The following is an 18317-nucleotide window of genomic DNA, read 5'->3' as shown; positions in this document are numbered from 1 at the left end:
CGTTATTAAGCTTGTTCGGATTTAAACAATTCTAGCGCTGCACCACGGTGTCTGTTTTTTTTTTTTTATTTTGCATCTCGTCTTCACCCGTCTCCATATATATCACGTGTCCAGCATAATGACTTGCCCGATTCGCCGAGCAATGAGTGTAGCCGCCGACACGGCGTCGTGGCTTTGCAGTTCAACCTGTCCGACACCACACCGTGGGACCGGGCCGTGGAGTTCGGCGAAGGGCCCTTCAAGTGCGGCCCCGACGTGCTGGGCAAGAGCCGCGTCCTGCGACTGGCGTTCAGCGGGCCCCGCCACTGGGAGCCCCTGTGCAACCTGATCCTGCGCACGCGCAACTGCGCGCAGGTCTTCTACGCCGCGGTCCGCGAGCTGCACGCACGCGATCTGAAGCCCGTGCCCAGGCCCAGCGTCCCGGACTACGGGGTCACCTACGCTCTGCTCAGCGTGTGGTCCGAGAGCTTCCAGGTGAGCATGCAATAATATTGGGCGAGACACCGAGAGTGATCGCGGGAGGGGCGAGGTGCGCCCTTCCATGTGCGCGGTGTTGCAATCCTCGGATTGTACTCTAAGACATGAGCGTGGCGCGATCGAAGACGTTATAGTGTACGCATCGAGTCATTCCTCGCATGTGTTTGGGTTTTCTTTTTGTAGTCATTAAAAACACTCGTCACTTTAGGGTTTCTTCAGCAGTTCTTCGTTTTCTTCTAACTTTTTTTTTTGTTTTTTATGGCCGCACAGCTGTCGTTCGCAGTTGTAGCTCTTTATTTAAGAAGGCCAAATCGCACATGTGAAAATTGCAGTTACACGGCTGTTAAGCTATCGGTAGCCGCATTTTTTCGATTATCATACTCTTGTGAAATGCTCCGAAACCTCCGCAAAATAGCTCTTTTTTTTTTCTTCGCTTTATTATTTTTTTGTTTATTTATACTCGCTATATCTAGGAAAAGACCGCCGAATACTGGTCTTCAAGTACGTTATTACAGTGTTGCGTATGCCATTCGCCCGCCTCCCCTCGTACAAAATGTCGCGTAGATAAGTACCATTGGCACGTTCTTCCTTTTGACAGGTCGCAGACGAGCTTGCGATGAACCCCGACAGTTACAAAGAAGTGCAGCGCAACCTGACAACGCGCGCGCAGGATTGTCCCCATGCACTGGAGGAAGTGCTCTTCGAGCTTTACTTCTCCCTCAGCCAGGGAAAGGTGAGAGACACGCCGTCCACTTGCATCGGGTCTGGCACATGCAGGTTGCGTACACGGCTAACCCAAGTGGGCGCGTTTGAAGCCTGTCCGAAATACAAAATATAGCCCGATGTCGTATCGTTAACGTTCGTTTCTAAACTTATTTGTCCTCACTCTTCTTGCCTTGATACATTACATGTACAAACCAGTACATACATTCCAAGTTCCAATATACAAGTGTCCCAGCTAACTTTAAGCTGAGGTTAAAAAAAAACAAAAGAAATTCTGGTACTTATGTCGAAGGAAGCGACTAAACGCATTTTTCTGGTCAGCCCGTAGAGTAAATAACGCAATTCTTTTTGAGTGCTTCTTATATGCATACTTAGGAATATCTAATCCAACTTTCAAAGTCCCAGATTTATAGATTAGAAAGTTTAGAAAGTGTATGGGAGTTTAGAATGTATTTAGCGTTTCAGGCTGATTAAGCAGTTTTTAAATTCCTAGCTATTATGCAATCGTTATTTGGAATCTTAGATGATGTATGAACACGCTTGCGCGCCGCAATCGCAGTGCTCTCAATGGTGCCATGCGCGAACGAACCGCGCATTTCATCGATAGTGCGCGGCTGCTCACCGTGACAGCCTTCGCAGTGACGCAGGCGTTGGCTTCAATATTCACGCCAGGAATTTGGAGCCGGTTACACTGCCGGAACCAACAGACATGGCTCGGTCGCGATTGCACTAAGCAGAATGACGAACCCGGAATTGGTCGCATGGCAGCACACTATCTTAAGAGCGCTGTTCATTCAAATGCGGCGCGATTGAGGGCACTGCGATCGCGGCGTGCTAACGTGTAGTCACGTGGACTGTTCAGTAATCAGCGCGTTTCCAAGGGCACTCTAAATTTCCGCAATATAAATTTGTATATGCATTCAAGATCTCGAGGGTTGTTCAATTCTCACTAATTATGCAAATAAAACAGAATTCATAGAAATGCTGTGACTTGCTCGGTGGCCGACAACACGTTTAGTGCACCCGGACATTCTTAAGAGTTAGTTACTAGTTAGTTAGTTACGACCGAGCCTTCTAGCCAGGTACTTCTAGCCAGTCGGTTTCCTTTGTCTTCTGCTTTCCTCTCTTTTCGCGTGTGGTGACATACAGGCAACCGACTTCTGAGGGCGCTGCGACGCTTTCATTCAACCCAGCCTCAAGCATGGAACCTCTAGCTTCCGGAAGTGCTGGGGCTCAAGCCGATGAGAGCGTTAACTGATCAGTGGTGAAGATCTACGGTTTCTGTTCTTCGTAGCCTTGATGCTACCCCTATTTCTGTTTCCCTCGTGCAAGCCATCGTTCGACAGGAACTTGAAAACATTGGCCTACAGTCTGTCTGTGCTGTCGCCAATCCCATAGCTAACGAACGTCCTTCTACTATTTTCGCTCCACCCCGACGCTTCTCTCCGCGTTATCGCAACCCGACTGAGTGGGGAACTGCGGAGGACCAGCCGATGTGTTTCACCTGTCGCCGCATTGGTCATGTCGCCCGATACTGTCGCAACTCGTGGCCCTCAACACTTCGCACGCCGACCAACCTGAGCCGTTTTAATGGGAATAGCCGCAATGTTTCGCCCACCGCCGAGTCTAACAGTGCCGACAACGCTGCTAGGAACACGTTCTACAGTCGCTCACCATCGCCGCGCGGTCACCAGTCTCGCTCACCGCAAACACGTCGCCCATCTTCCCGTTCGCCGCAGCCACGTCGCCTTTCGTCCCCTGTGGCGTTTGGCCGCATCCTTTCGGAAAACTAAGAAATGCAGCCCTCGGAGGTGGTGCTGCATTGCCTACTACTGCAGCGAATCCTCTGTCTGTGCCCACAAGGAGAAGCGTAATTGACGTTAAAATGGACGGCGTACCTATCCAAGCACTCGTCGACACTGGAGCCCACGTTTCTGTGATGGGTGCTAGCTTACGTAGACGTTTAAAGAAGCTCTTCACCCCAGCAGCTGCCCAAGTGCTTCATGTGGCCGACGGCGGCGTGCTGGTTGTTCTTCGAATGTGTACTGCGTGTTTAAGTATAGCCGGCCGCCCTACTTCGGTTCTGTTTGCTGACATCGACAAATGCCCTCACGACGTTATCCTGGGATTGGACTTTTTATCCATTCATTCTGCTCTCATCGACTGCGCGACCGGCGTTCTTCAGTTGGAACTGCCTCAAGTCACCGATGCTCCGAGCACCGCTCCACCGCACTTGTGCTCGCTTCACGATGTGTGTCTGTCACCCGAAGCAGTTACTTACGTCACTGACTTCTCGGCCACAGGTTGCTGACGGTGAATATGTGCTTCGCCCCATCATCGACGCGCTTTTGAACCGGAACGTTGCTGTTCCGCACACGCTGGTCACGGTTACTAATAACGACGTCGTTCTACCGCTTCTGAAGTTCAGCCTGTGCCCTCAAGTGATTCCGGCCGGCATGTTCTTGGCCAGCGTTTCTAGTGGTTCCGAATTTGACATTGAGAGTTTGAATGGCGGGGGTGGTTAATTAGTGCCAATTGCAGCTCACAGCTCTGGTTCCTTAACGGATGACCTCGCGACAATGATTGCACCTGACCACACTTCGGCACAGGCCACGGACATACGTCTCCTACATGAATCGTACAGTGACATCTTTGATTTCGGCGACAGGCGGCCGTACATCTGTTGTTCAACACCGTATAAAACCTGGAGACACGAATCCTAGTCGTCGGCGTCCCTATCGTGTATCGTATGCTGAACGTCAAGTTATCCAATCAGAAGTGGACAAACCGCTCCGCAAAGGGGCCATCGAGCCATCAGCCAGCCCTTGGGCTTCACCTGTCGTCCTTGTGAAAAAGAAAGAAAGTACCTGGTGTTTTTGCGTCGGCTATTGCCACTTAAACAAGATTACGCGAAAAGACGTCTACCCACTACCATGCATCGATGACGCCTCAGACTGCTTGCACGGAGCTAAATACTTCTCGTCCATCGATCTTCGATCTGGCTACTGGCAGATTTCAGTTGGTGAAATGGACCGCGAGAAGACTGCTTTCATCACGCCGGATGGCTTATATCAGTTCAAAGTCATGCCCTTTGGCCTATGCAATGCTCCTGCGACATTTGAACGTATGATAGAATCTCTTCTACGAGGCTACAAATGGACCAGCTGTCTTTGTTACCTTGACGACCGTTATTGTTTTTTCTCCCACGTTCGGCAGCCACCTTACCCGACTCGTTGCAATTTTTGCGGTCTTCCGAAAAGGCGGCCTCCAACTGAACTCCACGAAGTGTCAATTCGGGCGCCGTCAGATTACTGTGTTGTGACACCTCGTAGACGCATCCGGTGTTCAACCAGATCCGGAAAAAGTTCGCGCCGTACGCAGTTTCCTTGTGCCACGTTCTGCTTCTGACGTGCGATGCTTCGTCGGCCTGTGTTCTTACTTTCGCCCTTTCGTCAAAAACTTCGCCGACATTGCTCTGCCTTTGACAGATCTTCTGAAAAAGAACACGCCATTCTCATAGGGCCCGGAGCAGGCTCACGCGTTCGACGCCCTCATCGGGTTTCTGACCACCCCTCCCGTACTTTCCCACTTTGATCCATCTGCACCGACTGAAATCCACACTTACAAAAGCGGCCATGGCATCGGCGCTGCTCTCGCCCAACAACAGAATGGTACCGAGTGCGTGATAGCTTACGCCAGCCGCCTGCTGTCTCCTGCCGAGAGAAACTACTCCATGACCGTGCGGGAGTGCCTGGCTTTAGCTTGGGCTGTCGCCAAGTTCCGGCCATATTTGTACGGCCGCACGTTTTCGGTCATTACAGACCACCACGCACTCTGCTGGCTGTCTTTCCTCCGGGATCCGACAGCACGGCTTGGTTGATGGGCTTTGTGGCTTCAGGAATTTTCATTTGTTGTCAATTACAAGACTGGACGCATCCACAAGGACGCCGACTGCCTCTCTCGTCACCCCGTGGATCCCCCTGATCCTGCTGCGCATGATCTGGTGACCTGCTTGATGGCTTTTACTGACATGACCGACATGCGCGCTGAACAACGCGACGAATCCTTACATTTAGTCCATCATCGCCGGAGTGCAATCTGGCAGCACTGACGACGCATGCCGCAAGTTCGTGCTGCACGACGGCATCCTATACCGCCGCAATATGAACCCTGACGGCCCTGAGTTGCTCCTTGTCCGTCCTCGTCATCTGCGATCCATCGCTTTAGAACAACTTCACGATGCATCAACGGCGGGACATCTTGGAGTTTTGCGTACATACGACCGAATACGACGCCGGTTCTTCTGGCCGGGTCTCTACCGCTCCGTGCGTTGCTATGTCGCGACTTGCGTCAGCGCCGGAAGAAACCTCCCCTGCCACCTGTCGGACGACTCAATCCAATTGAAGTTCTCTCTGAACCGTTCTTTCGCGTAGGCCTTGACCTGCTTGGCCCTTTTCCGGCGATGACTAGAGGGAATAAGTGGATCGCCGTCGCTACTGAATACGCGACACGCTACGCGATAACAAAGGCGTTGCCGACTAGTTGCGCAACCGGCGTCGCCGATTTTCTCGTTCATGACCTTATTCTCCACAATGGTGCGCCTCGACAGTTACTTACAGACCGCGGCCACTCGTTCTTGTCTCGAGTTGTCGACAACCTCCTTCGCTTGTATGCCACTGAGCACAAGCTGTCCACCGCCTGCCACCCACAAACTAAAGGACGTACGGAACGTCTCAACCGAATAATCACAGAGATGCTGTCGATGTACGTCTTCAACGATCACCGCGACTGGGACACCACGCTGGCCTACATGACGTTCGCGTACAACTCGTGCCGACATGACACCAAATGATATTCACCCTTTTATCTTTTGTATGGTCGCGACCCAGTGTAGAACAGCTGTGTCTTACCAGCACTCACGTACGGGGCAGAAACCTGGAGGCTTACGAAAAGGGTTCTACTTAAATGGAGGACGACGCAACGAGCTATGGAAAGAATGATGGGTGTAACGTTAAGGGATAAGAAAAGAGCAGATTGGGTGAGGGAACAAACACGAGTTAATGACATCTTAGTTGAAATCAAGAGAAGGAAATGGGGGGGGTGCATGGGCAGGACATGTAATGAGGAGGGAAGATAACCGATGGTCATTAAGGGTTACGGACTGAATCCCAAGGGAAGGGAAGCGTAGCAAGGGGCGGCAGAAAGTTAGGTGGGCAGATGGGATTAAGAAGTTTGCAGGGAGGACATGGCCACATTTAGTACATGACCGGTGTACTTGGAGAAGTACGGGAGAGGCCTTTGCCCTGCAGTGGGTGTAACCAAAAACAATTATGGGGTTTTACGTGCCAAAACCACTTTCTGATTATGAGGCACGCCGTAGTGGAGGACTCCGGAAATTTCGACCACCTGGGATTCTTTAACGTGCACCTAAATCTAAGTACACGGGTGTTTGAGCATTTTGCCCCCATCTAAATGCGGCCGCCGTGGCCGGGATTCGATCCCGCGACCTCGTGCTCAGCAGCCTAACACCATAGCCACTGAGCAACCACGGCGGGTGTGGGTGTAAGCAGGCTGATGATGATGATGGTCGCGACCCCACATTGCCGTTTGACACCATCCTCCCTTTTGTGCCACGTGTTGCAACTGAGTACGTTCGTAAAGTCATCGATCGCCCTCACATGGCACGTCAAGTCGCCCGATCTTGTTTATTAGCCTCGCAGCACAGACAAAGAGAGCGTTATGACCGGTGCCATCGCGATGTTAAGTTCGCGCCAGGTCCCATCATGGGTGCTCCTTTGGTCACCATGTCGTCGGATTGGCCTCTCCCAGAAGCTTCTCTGTAGCTACACAGGGCCTTATGAAGTCCTACATCAAGTTAACGACGTAAATTACGAGATTGCGCGCTAGAGTTTGATGCATCCTTAACTCCGACGCCTGTAGACGTCGTGCACGTTTCGCGGCTGGAGCCATACTTCGCTCGCAATTCTTCGCCTACCATGCGCCGAGACAGCGCTTCACCATCCGGAGGTCCTGTTACGGAAGAATGAAAGAAGACGGAGGAAGAAGAAGACCGCGAGACGCTGGCTGCTGTGTGTTGTTGGTGGTCAGCCATCTTATCTACTCTGACTCATCCTGTATATATATTGTAAATACAGTCTTTACGTACTCCCAACATCCCCGTAACAATATCAATTCGAATATCGGCTATACCCGTTTCCTCTCTGATCCACACCGCTCTCTTCCTGTCTCAACGTTACGCCTAACATTCTTCGTTCCATCGTTCTTCGCGCTGTCCTTAACTTGTTCTCGAACTTCTTTGTGTCCAAGTTTCTGCCCCATATGTCAGCATCGGTAGAATGCACTGATTATGCATATTTCTTTTCAATGATAATGGTAAGCTTCCAGTCAGGATCTGAAAATGTCTGCTGTATGCGCTCCAACCCATTCTTATTCTTCTGTAAATTTCCTTCTCATGATCAGGGTTTCTCGTGAGTAATTGACCTAGGTAAACGTACTCCTTCACAGATTCTGACTGACGATCCTGAACTCATTATCCCTTGCATTAGTCTTCTGCATGGTATTCTTCAACACCACTTTTGAACTCTCTGTGTTAAGGTCCTCAATAATTTGTTGTAACTCATCCCCAGTGTTGCTGAACAGGACAATCTCATCTGCAAACCGAAGGTTGCTGAGATATTCACCATTGATCCTCACTCCTAATTTTCCCCAGTTTAATAGCTCAAATACTTCTTCCAAGCACGCAGTGAATTGCATTGGAGAGACTGTGCTTCCTTGTCTGACCCCTTTCTTTATAAGCCCCGTTTACATGAATACGACAGTGGCGCATCGCATTTCCAAGCGCATTTGGGAAAGGCGATGCGGCGCCGTTTACACATTGCGCAATAACTCTCGCGAGAACGTAGCGCCACATGGCGTTGTATAAGGGAAGTGCAGCCGACTTCCGGTGTAATTGGTTTCCGGTAGTGGGCCGAGTGCACGTTGGTGGCTGAGTGCCGACTGTACCGACTACCGAGAGCCTGACGCTCGTGCAAAATGCTTGGGAATGCCGTGTTCCGTCTCTCTAATCTAACAGCTCACCAATATTTAATTCAGATATGATGGCAAGGAAAGCAGTGGTTTCCTCTGCGGAGAAATAGTTTCACGTAGAGCACGCTGCGGGCGAGCGGAGTTGTCGTGGGGGACGCCATTTTGCTTCTGCTTCGGGCGTTGCTGTCTCGCAGCTTCACCAGCGCGGCAGTCCCACAGCTAATTCCTTCCCATAATTCCTAATGCGACGATCCCGCGTTTACATGCTCCGCGAGAGTCGACTCGCCCCCGTAAATCTACCCTCGCCTGGCGCAATAATGCGATGCGCCTTCCTATAGCGCATTACCGCTGTTTACATGAATGCGACGCGCCATAAATGCGATGCGATGCGACACTGTCGCGTTCATGTAAACGCGGCTATAGTGTTGGATACGAACCCTTTTCCTGGCATCACTCGAGTTCCCCGACTACATCCGATCGCCGTCGCATTTCAATTAGGGTGCCCAGAAGCGTGTCTAACACGTTCCCGGACCTGTCAGACAAGTTGGCGACCCCCACCTCATGTGCCGCACCTCGAGCTATTCACCCCTGCTTGACTCTTCCCGAAAGTGGAACGGGAGGCTGACACGGTTCCAGGTAGTTGATCTTGGTCCCGAGCAAAACTGTTTTGCAGCTCTGAAAGGTCGTTCGAAAGCAACCCGTCTCCTCCAGCTGAGCGCTTTCAAGCGGAGAGGCAACACCAAGTCAACACCGGTGGCAAGACCCCTCGGACAGTGGAGCCCTTGGAGCGACCCGATCGGCCGAATGTGACGACACTTGCACAGGCGCCTACCATCGGAGAAAAATGACACCTGAGCGGGCTCGACGATTGGCTGAAAATGACGTGACCCCAAGAGACCAAAGGGGTTAAAAGCGAGAGATAGGAAGAGACATTCATTCTTTCATTCATTCATTTCTTTCGTTCTTGCCACGGGCCGCATCGTCCGATTTGCTGCCGGCCGTCAATGACTTTATGACTGTTCATTACTTTGTGTTATTACAGTAAATAATGTAAATAAACCTTCAGTTTCATCTCAAAATCTTCCTCAACGTCTGCCAACTCCCGCACTCAACGGCAAGATCCAATAATAGGTATCTTTCTACTTGTGGTGAATTAGGTAGCTGTGGAATCTCTGGATATATTTTCCAATATATTTACGTAATCCTCCAGTACTCCTTGAATACGTAATGTCTCTATGACTGCTGGGATCTCTACTGAATCAAATGCCTTTTCGTAATCTATGAAGGCCGTATAGAGAGGCTGATTCTACTCGGCGGATTTCTCGATTACCCGATTGATGACATGGATGTGATCCACTGTAGAGTATCCCTTCCTGAAGCCAGCCTGTTCACTTATTGACTGAATTCCAGTGTCGTCGTTATTCAATTGGAAATTATCTTGTTGAATATTTTATACAATACTGTGAGTAAGATAATGGGCCTATAACTTTTCAGTTCTTTAACGTCTCCCTTTTTGTGGATTAGTATAATATTGGTATTTTTCCAGTTCTCTGGTATCCTTGGGGTCATGAAACGTTTCGTATAAATGGCCGCCAGCTTCTCAAGCATGTCTACTCCATCTTTGCTTAAATCGACTGTTATTCCATCCTCTCCTGCCGCTTTTCCCCGTTTCATATCTTGCAAGGCCCTTCTAACTACATCGCTAGTTATAGAAAGAGCCCCTGTAATCTGTTCATTACTACTTCGAATGTTGGTATCATGGCTGCTCTGGGTACTGTAGAGGTCAGTACAGATTTCCCTGAGGCGGCGGCCGCATTTCGATGAAAGCAAAATGCAAAAAAAAAGAAAGAAAACACCCGTTTACTTAGATTTAGGGGCACGTTAAACGTTTTGTTAGATTTAGGGGCTCGCCAAAGCCTTGTTAGGTTTAGGGCCACGTTAAACAGCCTCAGGTGGCCAAAATTAATCCGGAGTCCCCCACTACGGCGCGCCTCTTAATGAGATCGTGGTTTGGCACGTAAAACGCCATACTTTAATTTTAGAGATAGGCCAAATGCTAAACAGCAGTTGGTACCTACAGGCGAAAGTTTCGCAGGAAAACGTATAGCGTCATATATTTCGCATTCTTTGGCCAACATCTCCTAGCTTTGTGTGGGTGTGCGTTAACGAGTGACAAATGCTTTCGCGGCGGTTTTTCCGACACACACACTCATTGTACACGTGTGTTACGGTCTGAACATAGCATGTTGCGCGTGCCCTACTGCAACGGCTGTAAGGCACGATCTCTGCAGTACCTACATCCCTCCTTATCTCATACAGCACTACGTGTCCAACGACCAGTCGGCGCGCTCCCTTTGTCGTATCGAGGTCACTGAGAGAGTTGCTCGCCTCTCCGTGAATTGTTAAAGTGTGGGTCGCGCGAATACGACACGAAATGATCGCCCGAATTTGAGCTGGTCAAGTCCAGGGTAATCTGGCTGCCATTCATCCTGCCGAGCGGGCTGACCAATCATGCTACCTTCAATGCAAGTTACTTTGAATGCAAACGATTCGCCATTGTTTGCGCGACACCGCCAGGAAGACTGAGCCGAAAATAGTATTACACTCCGACGGGCGAACTCGGCAAGCTGCTGTAATCTTCAGGCTCCAATAATTATTCCCATTGCAAATTTAATTACACTAATTTCTTGCGTTTTCCGAATCACAAAAGAAGGGTACAGCTGCACATTGGATTAAGAATCTTCAATTCTACAATGAGTTTTGTCCAAGTTTACCGAATGTGGACTGCATGCCCACACTCTCGAGCGACAGGAAAGTCAAGATACGAAAGCATCGCCAATTTAATGTGTAGCATACTTGTAAATCACCTTACCCAGACGCTTGGCTGACGGCTGATGTAAAACATTGTGAAAGCGAACCCGCCACGCGACGACATACTGACACTGAGAACAAACTCGGTCGCCGGCCTTCCAACTCGTTTTGCTAAAACACCTTATATGCGTGCGTTACACAAACTTGAAACGCAGGTCCAACCAGAAGTGCCGCGTTTGAATTTCGTTATTTTCCTCCGCGGGTTCGCCCTTAATGCACCGTGTACTGGCGCGCACAGTTGTACGCACAGTGCCCGAAGGAGACAGAAGCCGGTAAAAAAAGGCGGGCGCCACCGACGCCCGACGCTCTGCGCAGGTCTTCCAGTTCGGCACCGCACTGGATCGCCTCTACGCGCGCTACCGGGGCCACCGGGTGCGCAACGACGCCTTCACTGGCTCGGTGATCGCCCAGGAGCTGCCGGAGCACATGGTCAAAGTGCGCAAGGTCATCCTGACGCCCACCCGACGCGTGTACTTGCCCCCGCAGCTGGTGTGCAAGAGCCGGCTGCTGCAGCACTTCGACACCGAGTACGCGCTGCGCATCGTGGTGCGCGACGACGACTGCAAGCTCGTGTCCTTCTCGCTGGGAGCGTGCAAGGACGACTTCCTGAGCGCGGTACGTGCCTCGTCTTGAGCACGGGCGAGCGAGCGCGTAAAGCGGTGCGCGGAGTATGCGCTGCCTTCCGCGAGTCGCCATATGCACTTCGTTCAAAATGAACCTTTCGCGTAAAAAAAAAAACGCCTAGCAGGAGCTTTTTCACATAGGTGGAACGGATGGGACTTCGTGAATTCTTGTAATATATATGCGTCAAAATCGTTACCCTGTGATCGTTTTGTTTTTAATTGCTAGAGCATAGCGTCGGCGTTTTGACCCACCGCCGCGGTGGCTTAGCGGCTATGGTGTAGCGCTGCTAAGCACGAGGTCGCTGGATCAAATCCCGGACGCGGCGGCCGCATTTCGATTGGCCATATCTCACACTAAACAACTTAACACCCTTATGGGTGCATAGAGGGTGCTTGGTTTGTTCCATGACAGATGTCTTTTTTTTTTACTTTTTGTAGCAAATAAACACGAGGATAGCTGCAACAAACGACACGAAAACAGCATTAATAAATTTTAATACCTATATTGGCTGTTATACTGTTGAGTCAGATGTTTCATTAGTATTCCGGTCGTCAAAATTATAGCGCAGTTTTCAACTACGGCTCCTCTAATCACAGCACGCTGTTGTGCCTAGTGAAATTTCGTACCCTTAAGGGTAAGTGCGCTCGCAATGGGTAAGTGCGCTCGCAAACTAGCAGCCGTACATGTGTAATAACTTCGAGGGCGGACTGCGACACAAGCGCGTTCTCACTTATTTGCGAAACGACGTGCAGTTAGCGTGCTCGCGAATAAGCTCAACGCGTTTGCACAACCATTTCCATGCGCACGAATGAACCGTAATGACGCGCGCTGTGGTGTCAGCGTTTAAACGTCAGCCTTAACCGCACGTGATCGCTGCGCTGTAACGTCCTCCGTGAGACTGTCGATGGCCGTACAGCTCCGCATTCCCAGCCGCTCATAACCTCGCCTTTACCTGACGAATAATCTGGAAGAAGGGCGGCGCCAGAGAAGCTGTATACAGAGATATATTCATACACTGGCGCGCTTGCTCCCCGCTCCACCAGGTCATCAAGCCACCGCTAATGCATGGCCTGAAGATCGGCGGCCGGCATTTCGTGTTCCTAGGATGCTCGACCAGCCAGCTGCGCAGCCATGGTGTCTGGTTCTACGCCCGCGACAACGAGGGCCGCACTGCCGAGACGATACGCGCGGGCATCGGCGACCTGTCAGCCATCCACAGCGTGCCGAAGTTCATGGCACGGCTCGGACAGGTGCGGAGAGACCGCGCAGTTTGTGGACGCAAAAACAGTGTGCCTTGTCGAAGCGCGTATAGCGAGATCGTACCCGTCGCGCGCGTGAGTTCTCATTTTTTTTTTTTCGCAGGCTGCTTTCAGTAGCGTGCAGCTATGAAGGGCGTGTAGTGAAAAGTTGTCATGTCATGTGACGGGGTCAGACGGGGGGAATGACTCCATTTTGAAGCTTTGCCAGAGCGTCACAAATCCAGACCTGTACGCAGCGAATTACACGTCATTAATTACTTGTAATCAATCACTTTTTCGGTTATTTTGTGATTTAACGATTACTTTTTTTCCTCGGTAACGCTTCCTGCAATACTACTTTTTTTTAGTAACCCATTACATGTAACTAGTTATTTTTTTTTTACGAAACAAGCTGTAACAGGGGCCGCACTGAAGCCTTGAGAACGTACACTTAGCGGGAACTGCAGCGTCCAAAGGGACTAAAACAAGTAGGTACATGGGTTGCCTCCATCCTACAATCAGCGTCTTGCACCTACGCCTCAATAATCAGAACGTGGTAGGCATACAGATTCGTACGTATGTCTTGGAAGGCCAACCTCTGAGCTTTTCTCTTACACTAAATCCCCCTCTTCACCATCTCTCTTTCTCCTGCAAGTGCTTTTAAGCGGCCCTCTTAGGGGGTAAGAGCTGATACTCAATTCGTCTTCTCTTAGAACCGTCTATGACTTCTCTGATTAGATAGAAGTTCTTGACCGTTGAACCTGCACGTTTCTATCTGTCTGATATGTACGTAGCTGACATACACCTATTTCTTGCGACTGTAACACACAGACCGTATTCTTAACGGCTGAATAATTACAACTTTATACTAAATTGGAACTACAGATTTGGTCGCATTTTCAAGGAACGTGAACATTTGCTGGCGTCCATTAAAGGCAGTCCTTTTAATCTAAGTGCAAAACGAATGAAGGGCGCCAGCAGAAGGAGCCCACCTGATGTCGGCTGACAAATTGGAAGGACGCTTCTGTGGCTTGATAGGGATGATCACTTCGGACGTTGATGCCAGGAAATACCTAGGAACGATTTCTCATTTTTTTATTGGCCTTACTGGGAGCGACTTCCCCTAGTCCCAGCAGCAACGAAGCGCGGTGCTTCATAAAATACACAGACCGCGAGCATTGCAGCCTCGAGTAAGCACAATCTTGCGAGCAAGGCGTCCGTTCAGCCCAACACAGCCCTTCTCTCCAGTGCACACATCAAACAAGTTTTGCGTTTCGCTGCGAATAGCTTCACAAGAAAACGAGGCAACGTTACCAAATAAAATGTCGAAAAGCCATTCCTAATGAAAGTAAACAGCGTGTGAAGAGCTGCAGAGCAAGCACTGAAAGAGCCAGGCCAGCTCATTCTATCTGCTGTATTTATGCAATGGTTATAAAAGTAGGGAGAAAAGTAATGTTAAGACAACTTTTTTAGTAATGAATTACTTTTGTGGGGCAGTAAATGGTAACTAATTACATTTTCGAAAGAAGTAATTGTAATCGATTACTTTTTTTTTTCTTTAACTTCAAGTCTGCCCAAATCTTGGGATTGCTGCTGGGACTGATCCCAAATCTTTGATCCAGCATACACAATGTTGCTGAAGTCTGCCATCCACCCCAGCTTTTGTGCATCAACGCAATTAAAATAGCACGTTCAAAGTATAGGCTTCTCACGACTACCTACGGTTCCAAGAATTTAGGCCAGTACAGGCACAAACGATGTATTTCGGGGTTTTTAATAATATTTACCGCTATGTTTTTTTTCTTTACGAGGAAAAACGAATCGAGAAATACGGAGGCCTTTACTACTCACGAAATAATGGCTAAGCGATCGCGAGCCTGACTTTCATGATTTGTACGTAGCCCCTAGTCGTGCTCTTCCGCAAGTATTTTTCCTGGTGTGACCAGTATTCTTTAGGTTGCTCTTTTACAGACGTCTTCATTCTGACCTCTAGCGAGCGCTTCTTCCTGAACTTTTCTTTGAGCATGTCATCTTGATGTACTGTTCGTTTACGGAAAAGCTTCTTTTTTTCTTTTTTTAAATTTTAACGGAGCTCCTACCTACATTGCAACAGTAAGATCGTTTTCATTGGCATCCACTGAAACGATTCCAATCAGGCTTGATGCATTAAATGGAAGGTGAAAATTTTCATTACATCTACTTAAATGGCCAATAAATATATGAAAACTAAAAGAATAATTAATAAATATAAATTCATTAATTCAAAAATCAATCTTAAAGCATAGCTGACTGATCCGAATTTTAATAATCAACTATTTGACTATACGAACATAAAGTGCAGATATCGCAATTTTCGTGTTGGAGCCAGTGAGTTCGCGAGGCTCATGCATTTAATCGGACTTTGAAACTAGCAGCAATTCTGAGATAAGCGGCGTCAAACTTGCGGTAATAATGCACTGAACAACACGCTTTTCTTTTGTGCATCGAAGCTCGGAAATTACTGGAACACCGATGCGTTTTACTGGCACAGCTTCGTGACGCAAACCGCGAAACGGGCGTCATCCTTAGAATTCGTTCCAAGTGCGCATGACTTGCGAACTTAATCGGCTACAATTCGCAAGCTGCAATATGTGCCGTGTAGTACATATGCGCCGCGAACTTTGATTTATCGTACACATAACGCCGCCTCTTGGAGTAGTCCAGGTGAGGGCATAGAAGTCTGCTATACGCGCCGCAGGCGTTCCTTGAAAATTATGTTAATAATTAAACAAAAAGCAGCCCCATATACAGTACATCCCTCCAAAATCCCATGATAGCTTATTAAAAATGTGAACGCGAAGCACGTTTCTCGAATCTAGACCCCTACTAAAGTTTACAGACTCGTGCATGTGATATACCTTTTGGTTGCGGATTGAAGGTGTTTTGCGAACTCGGTGTTTCAGTGAAGTTTTTTTTTTTGTAACGTTTGCACCAATTTTCGCAAAAAAATAAAAAAAAAGCTGACTTGCCCACGCGTCCTTGCCCAACCCTCAGGCCTTCTCCCAGTCCCTGGGCTTCCTCACCGTTCAGCGCCACCACACGTGTATCGAGGAGGACATAAAGAAGACGACGACGATTCGCCGGTCCGGCGGCGATGTCTTGCGCCGCGAGTATGTGTTCAGCGACGGCATCGGCCGCATCTCGCACGTCTTGCTGCGCAAGGTATGCAGGGGTACCCGCCGCTGTGGCTAACAGCGCTGCGCTGTTGAGCACGAGGTCGATCGCGGGTTGCGACCCTACCGCTTTCCGATGTGGGGCAGTATGCAAAACCGCTCGTCTACCACGCGGGGCCTGCACGTTAAAGGAAGAACCCAAGATGGTCAAGATTAATCCCGAGACCCCGCCCTCCACCCCCAACTTACCCCACCCCTCCCACTACGGCGCCTCGTATTCAGATCATGGTTTGTTTTAGCACGTAATACCCAAGAAGTCTTCTTTTTTTTTTTTTACCGAGCTTTGGCTGAACAAAAAAGGGGCCCCTCGCCTGGTTTAGGCGGTGCAAACACGCCGTGTGTCTAGATAACGCGATGATAATTGTGTGTGCAGCATGTACTTATATGCTTGGCTGCAGTGGCAGCGGTAGTCGAAGAGAGCCGCTGCTGCGGATTGAGGTACGTTACCTTTTTGCCGCACCACCGCCACGCCACATTTCATTTGTTTGAATGTTCTTTACAGAAATGTCTGGAAATATATATATATATATATATATATATATATATATCCTAATAATTAAATCATGGTTTTGGCACGTAAAACCTCATGATTCAACATTGTTCTGCGTGCAATGGAATGCGAGACAGACGAGACCCCACACCGCGCTGGTGCTTTTACCACGGTTGTTGCAGGCGACAGGCATGTCCCTCTCTTCTCTTGACCACCGAGGCGCTCTTTTTGCTCACAGCTCTAATCTTCATGTCCTCAAACCTCTTGTCTAAGCAGACGCATCCACGCGCGTGCTGCAGATAGAAACGCGAATGTCATCCTGAACACGCTTTCTGCGATTTAATGAACCGGGAGCACATATTCCCATTGCTTTGAGATGTCCGACGCGCTTCATTACCTCGGAAACAATAGCGCGAACTTGAGACAGGGATAGAGAAGGTAAGACATGTACCAAAATGCCCAAGCTGATCTGGTAAACTTCATTACCTGATGCATACACAGCGAAACCTGTCATACCGGGTGTTTTCTTTAGATCGGGCAGATTTCCTTTTATAGTGTACGCTGTTATGGGCTCATTCGAACAGCCTTTTCGGGTGGCGATGGAGCCCCCGGACCGCCTGTGTCCGTATCCAGCTATCGCCGGGAACTCGAAAAAAAAAAAATACCCAGTTCCCCCGCTGGGATCGAAGCCGGGCCCGCTGTATGGGAATCAGTTACCCTACCACAGAGCCACGCCCGAACGGGCTAGCAGGCCGCGGAAACATAATAAACGTGTTCTAAAGCGCTAGGATACACGTGATGTGACATGCGCGCCGCGCCTATCACCGATACGTGCGCGTTTTGCATTGCAGTTGTATATTATTACGTTAGGTGGAACGCCATGTAGCGGATGCACAGGTAGCGGTACAAAGCAGTGAAAGAAGGTTTGAGGAAGAAAAATGTTATGGAAATGTATAAATGTTAATGTAATGGAAAACATGTATGGCGAACCGGATTGATTCAAGCAGGCTAGGTGACCGTTTCTCATCGTCCCGTTTCAGAGGGAATGTCATTCAAGCATCATCATCACTACCATCGTATCGTGCCAATTTGACATGCTCGCCGCGAAGCGTCCATGCGTAAAAACTTTGCAGTTCCGTTATGTTCCTTCAGGTGTCCCGACATGTAGCAGTTGCATATAGCAGTTGCATATAGCAGTTGCATGCTGCATTTAGCTGGACCTGGTAAACTCAAGCAAGCTACGTGACCAGTTGTCACCATGCCGTTTCGAAGGGGATGGTAACGAACCATCATCATCGTCAACAGCAACTTACCGTGCCACGGGTCAAGGCACGGAGGAAGGAAACTCAGGAGAGGCCCTGACGTCACTCTTTGTGAGGCTAAAGTGAAGCCGGAAGTTGGCTTTGCTCATAGCGTTGCTCCGCCTATCGGGCCAGCTCTCCTTTGTTTACATTTCTCGCGAAACCACGCCGCCCTGCGCGCAACCGTGCTGCTCGGACCCGCACGCACCGCAGCAATATTAAACAATCGTTAGCACGTTAGCATGATTCCGCCAAAGAGGGCAAAATTTCCCGCGGATATTCCTTCGTTCGTTGCCATTGCCGTGGCGTGGTACATTGAGTACAGCGTTGCATG

At 49.4% G+C, this 18317-nt stretch overlaps 1 protein-coding gene across 1 annotated transcript in view; it reads left to right on the top strand.

Moving 5' to 3' along the window:
• Window positions 1-18317, top strand: part of LOC142568311 (uncharacterized) — a 69644-nt gene that overhangs the window by 18609 nt on the left and 32718 nt on the right. Inside the window, exons 5-9 of the mRNA XM_075678308.1 lie at window positions 181-474; window positions 1076-1210; window positions 11434-11733; window positions 12786-12992; window positions 16014-16181. Of these exons, the coding sequence (XP_075534423.1) occupies window positions 181-474; window positions 1076-1210; window positions 11434-11733; window positions 12786-12992; window positions 16014-16181 (1104 nt within the window). The remainder of the gene's footprint in view (window positions 1-180; window positions 475-1075; window positions 1211-11433; window positions 11734-12785; window positions 12993-16013; window positions 16182-18317) is intronic.

The sequence above is a fragment of the Dermacentor variabilis genome, unplaced genomic scaffold (genome assembly GCF_050947875.1).
Source record: "Dermacentor variabilis isolate Ectoservices unplaced genomic scaffold, ASM5094787v1 scaffold_18, whole genome shotgun sequence".
In the NCBI taxonomy this organism is placed as follows: domain Eukaryota; kingdom Metazoa; phylum Arthropoda; class Arachnida; order Ixodida; family Ixodidae; genus Dermacentor; species Dermacentor variabilis.
This window is presented reverse-complemented; position numbering and strand designations above follow the sequence as displayed.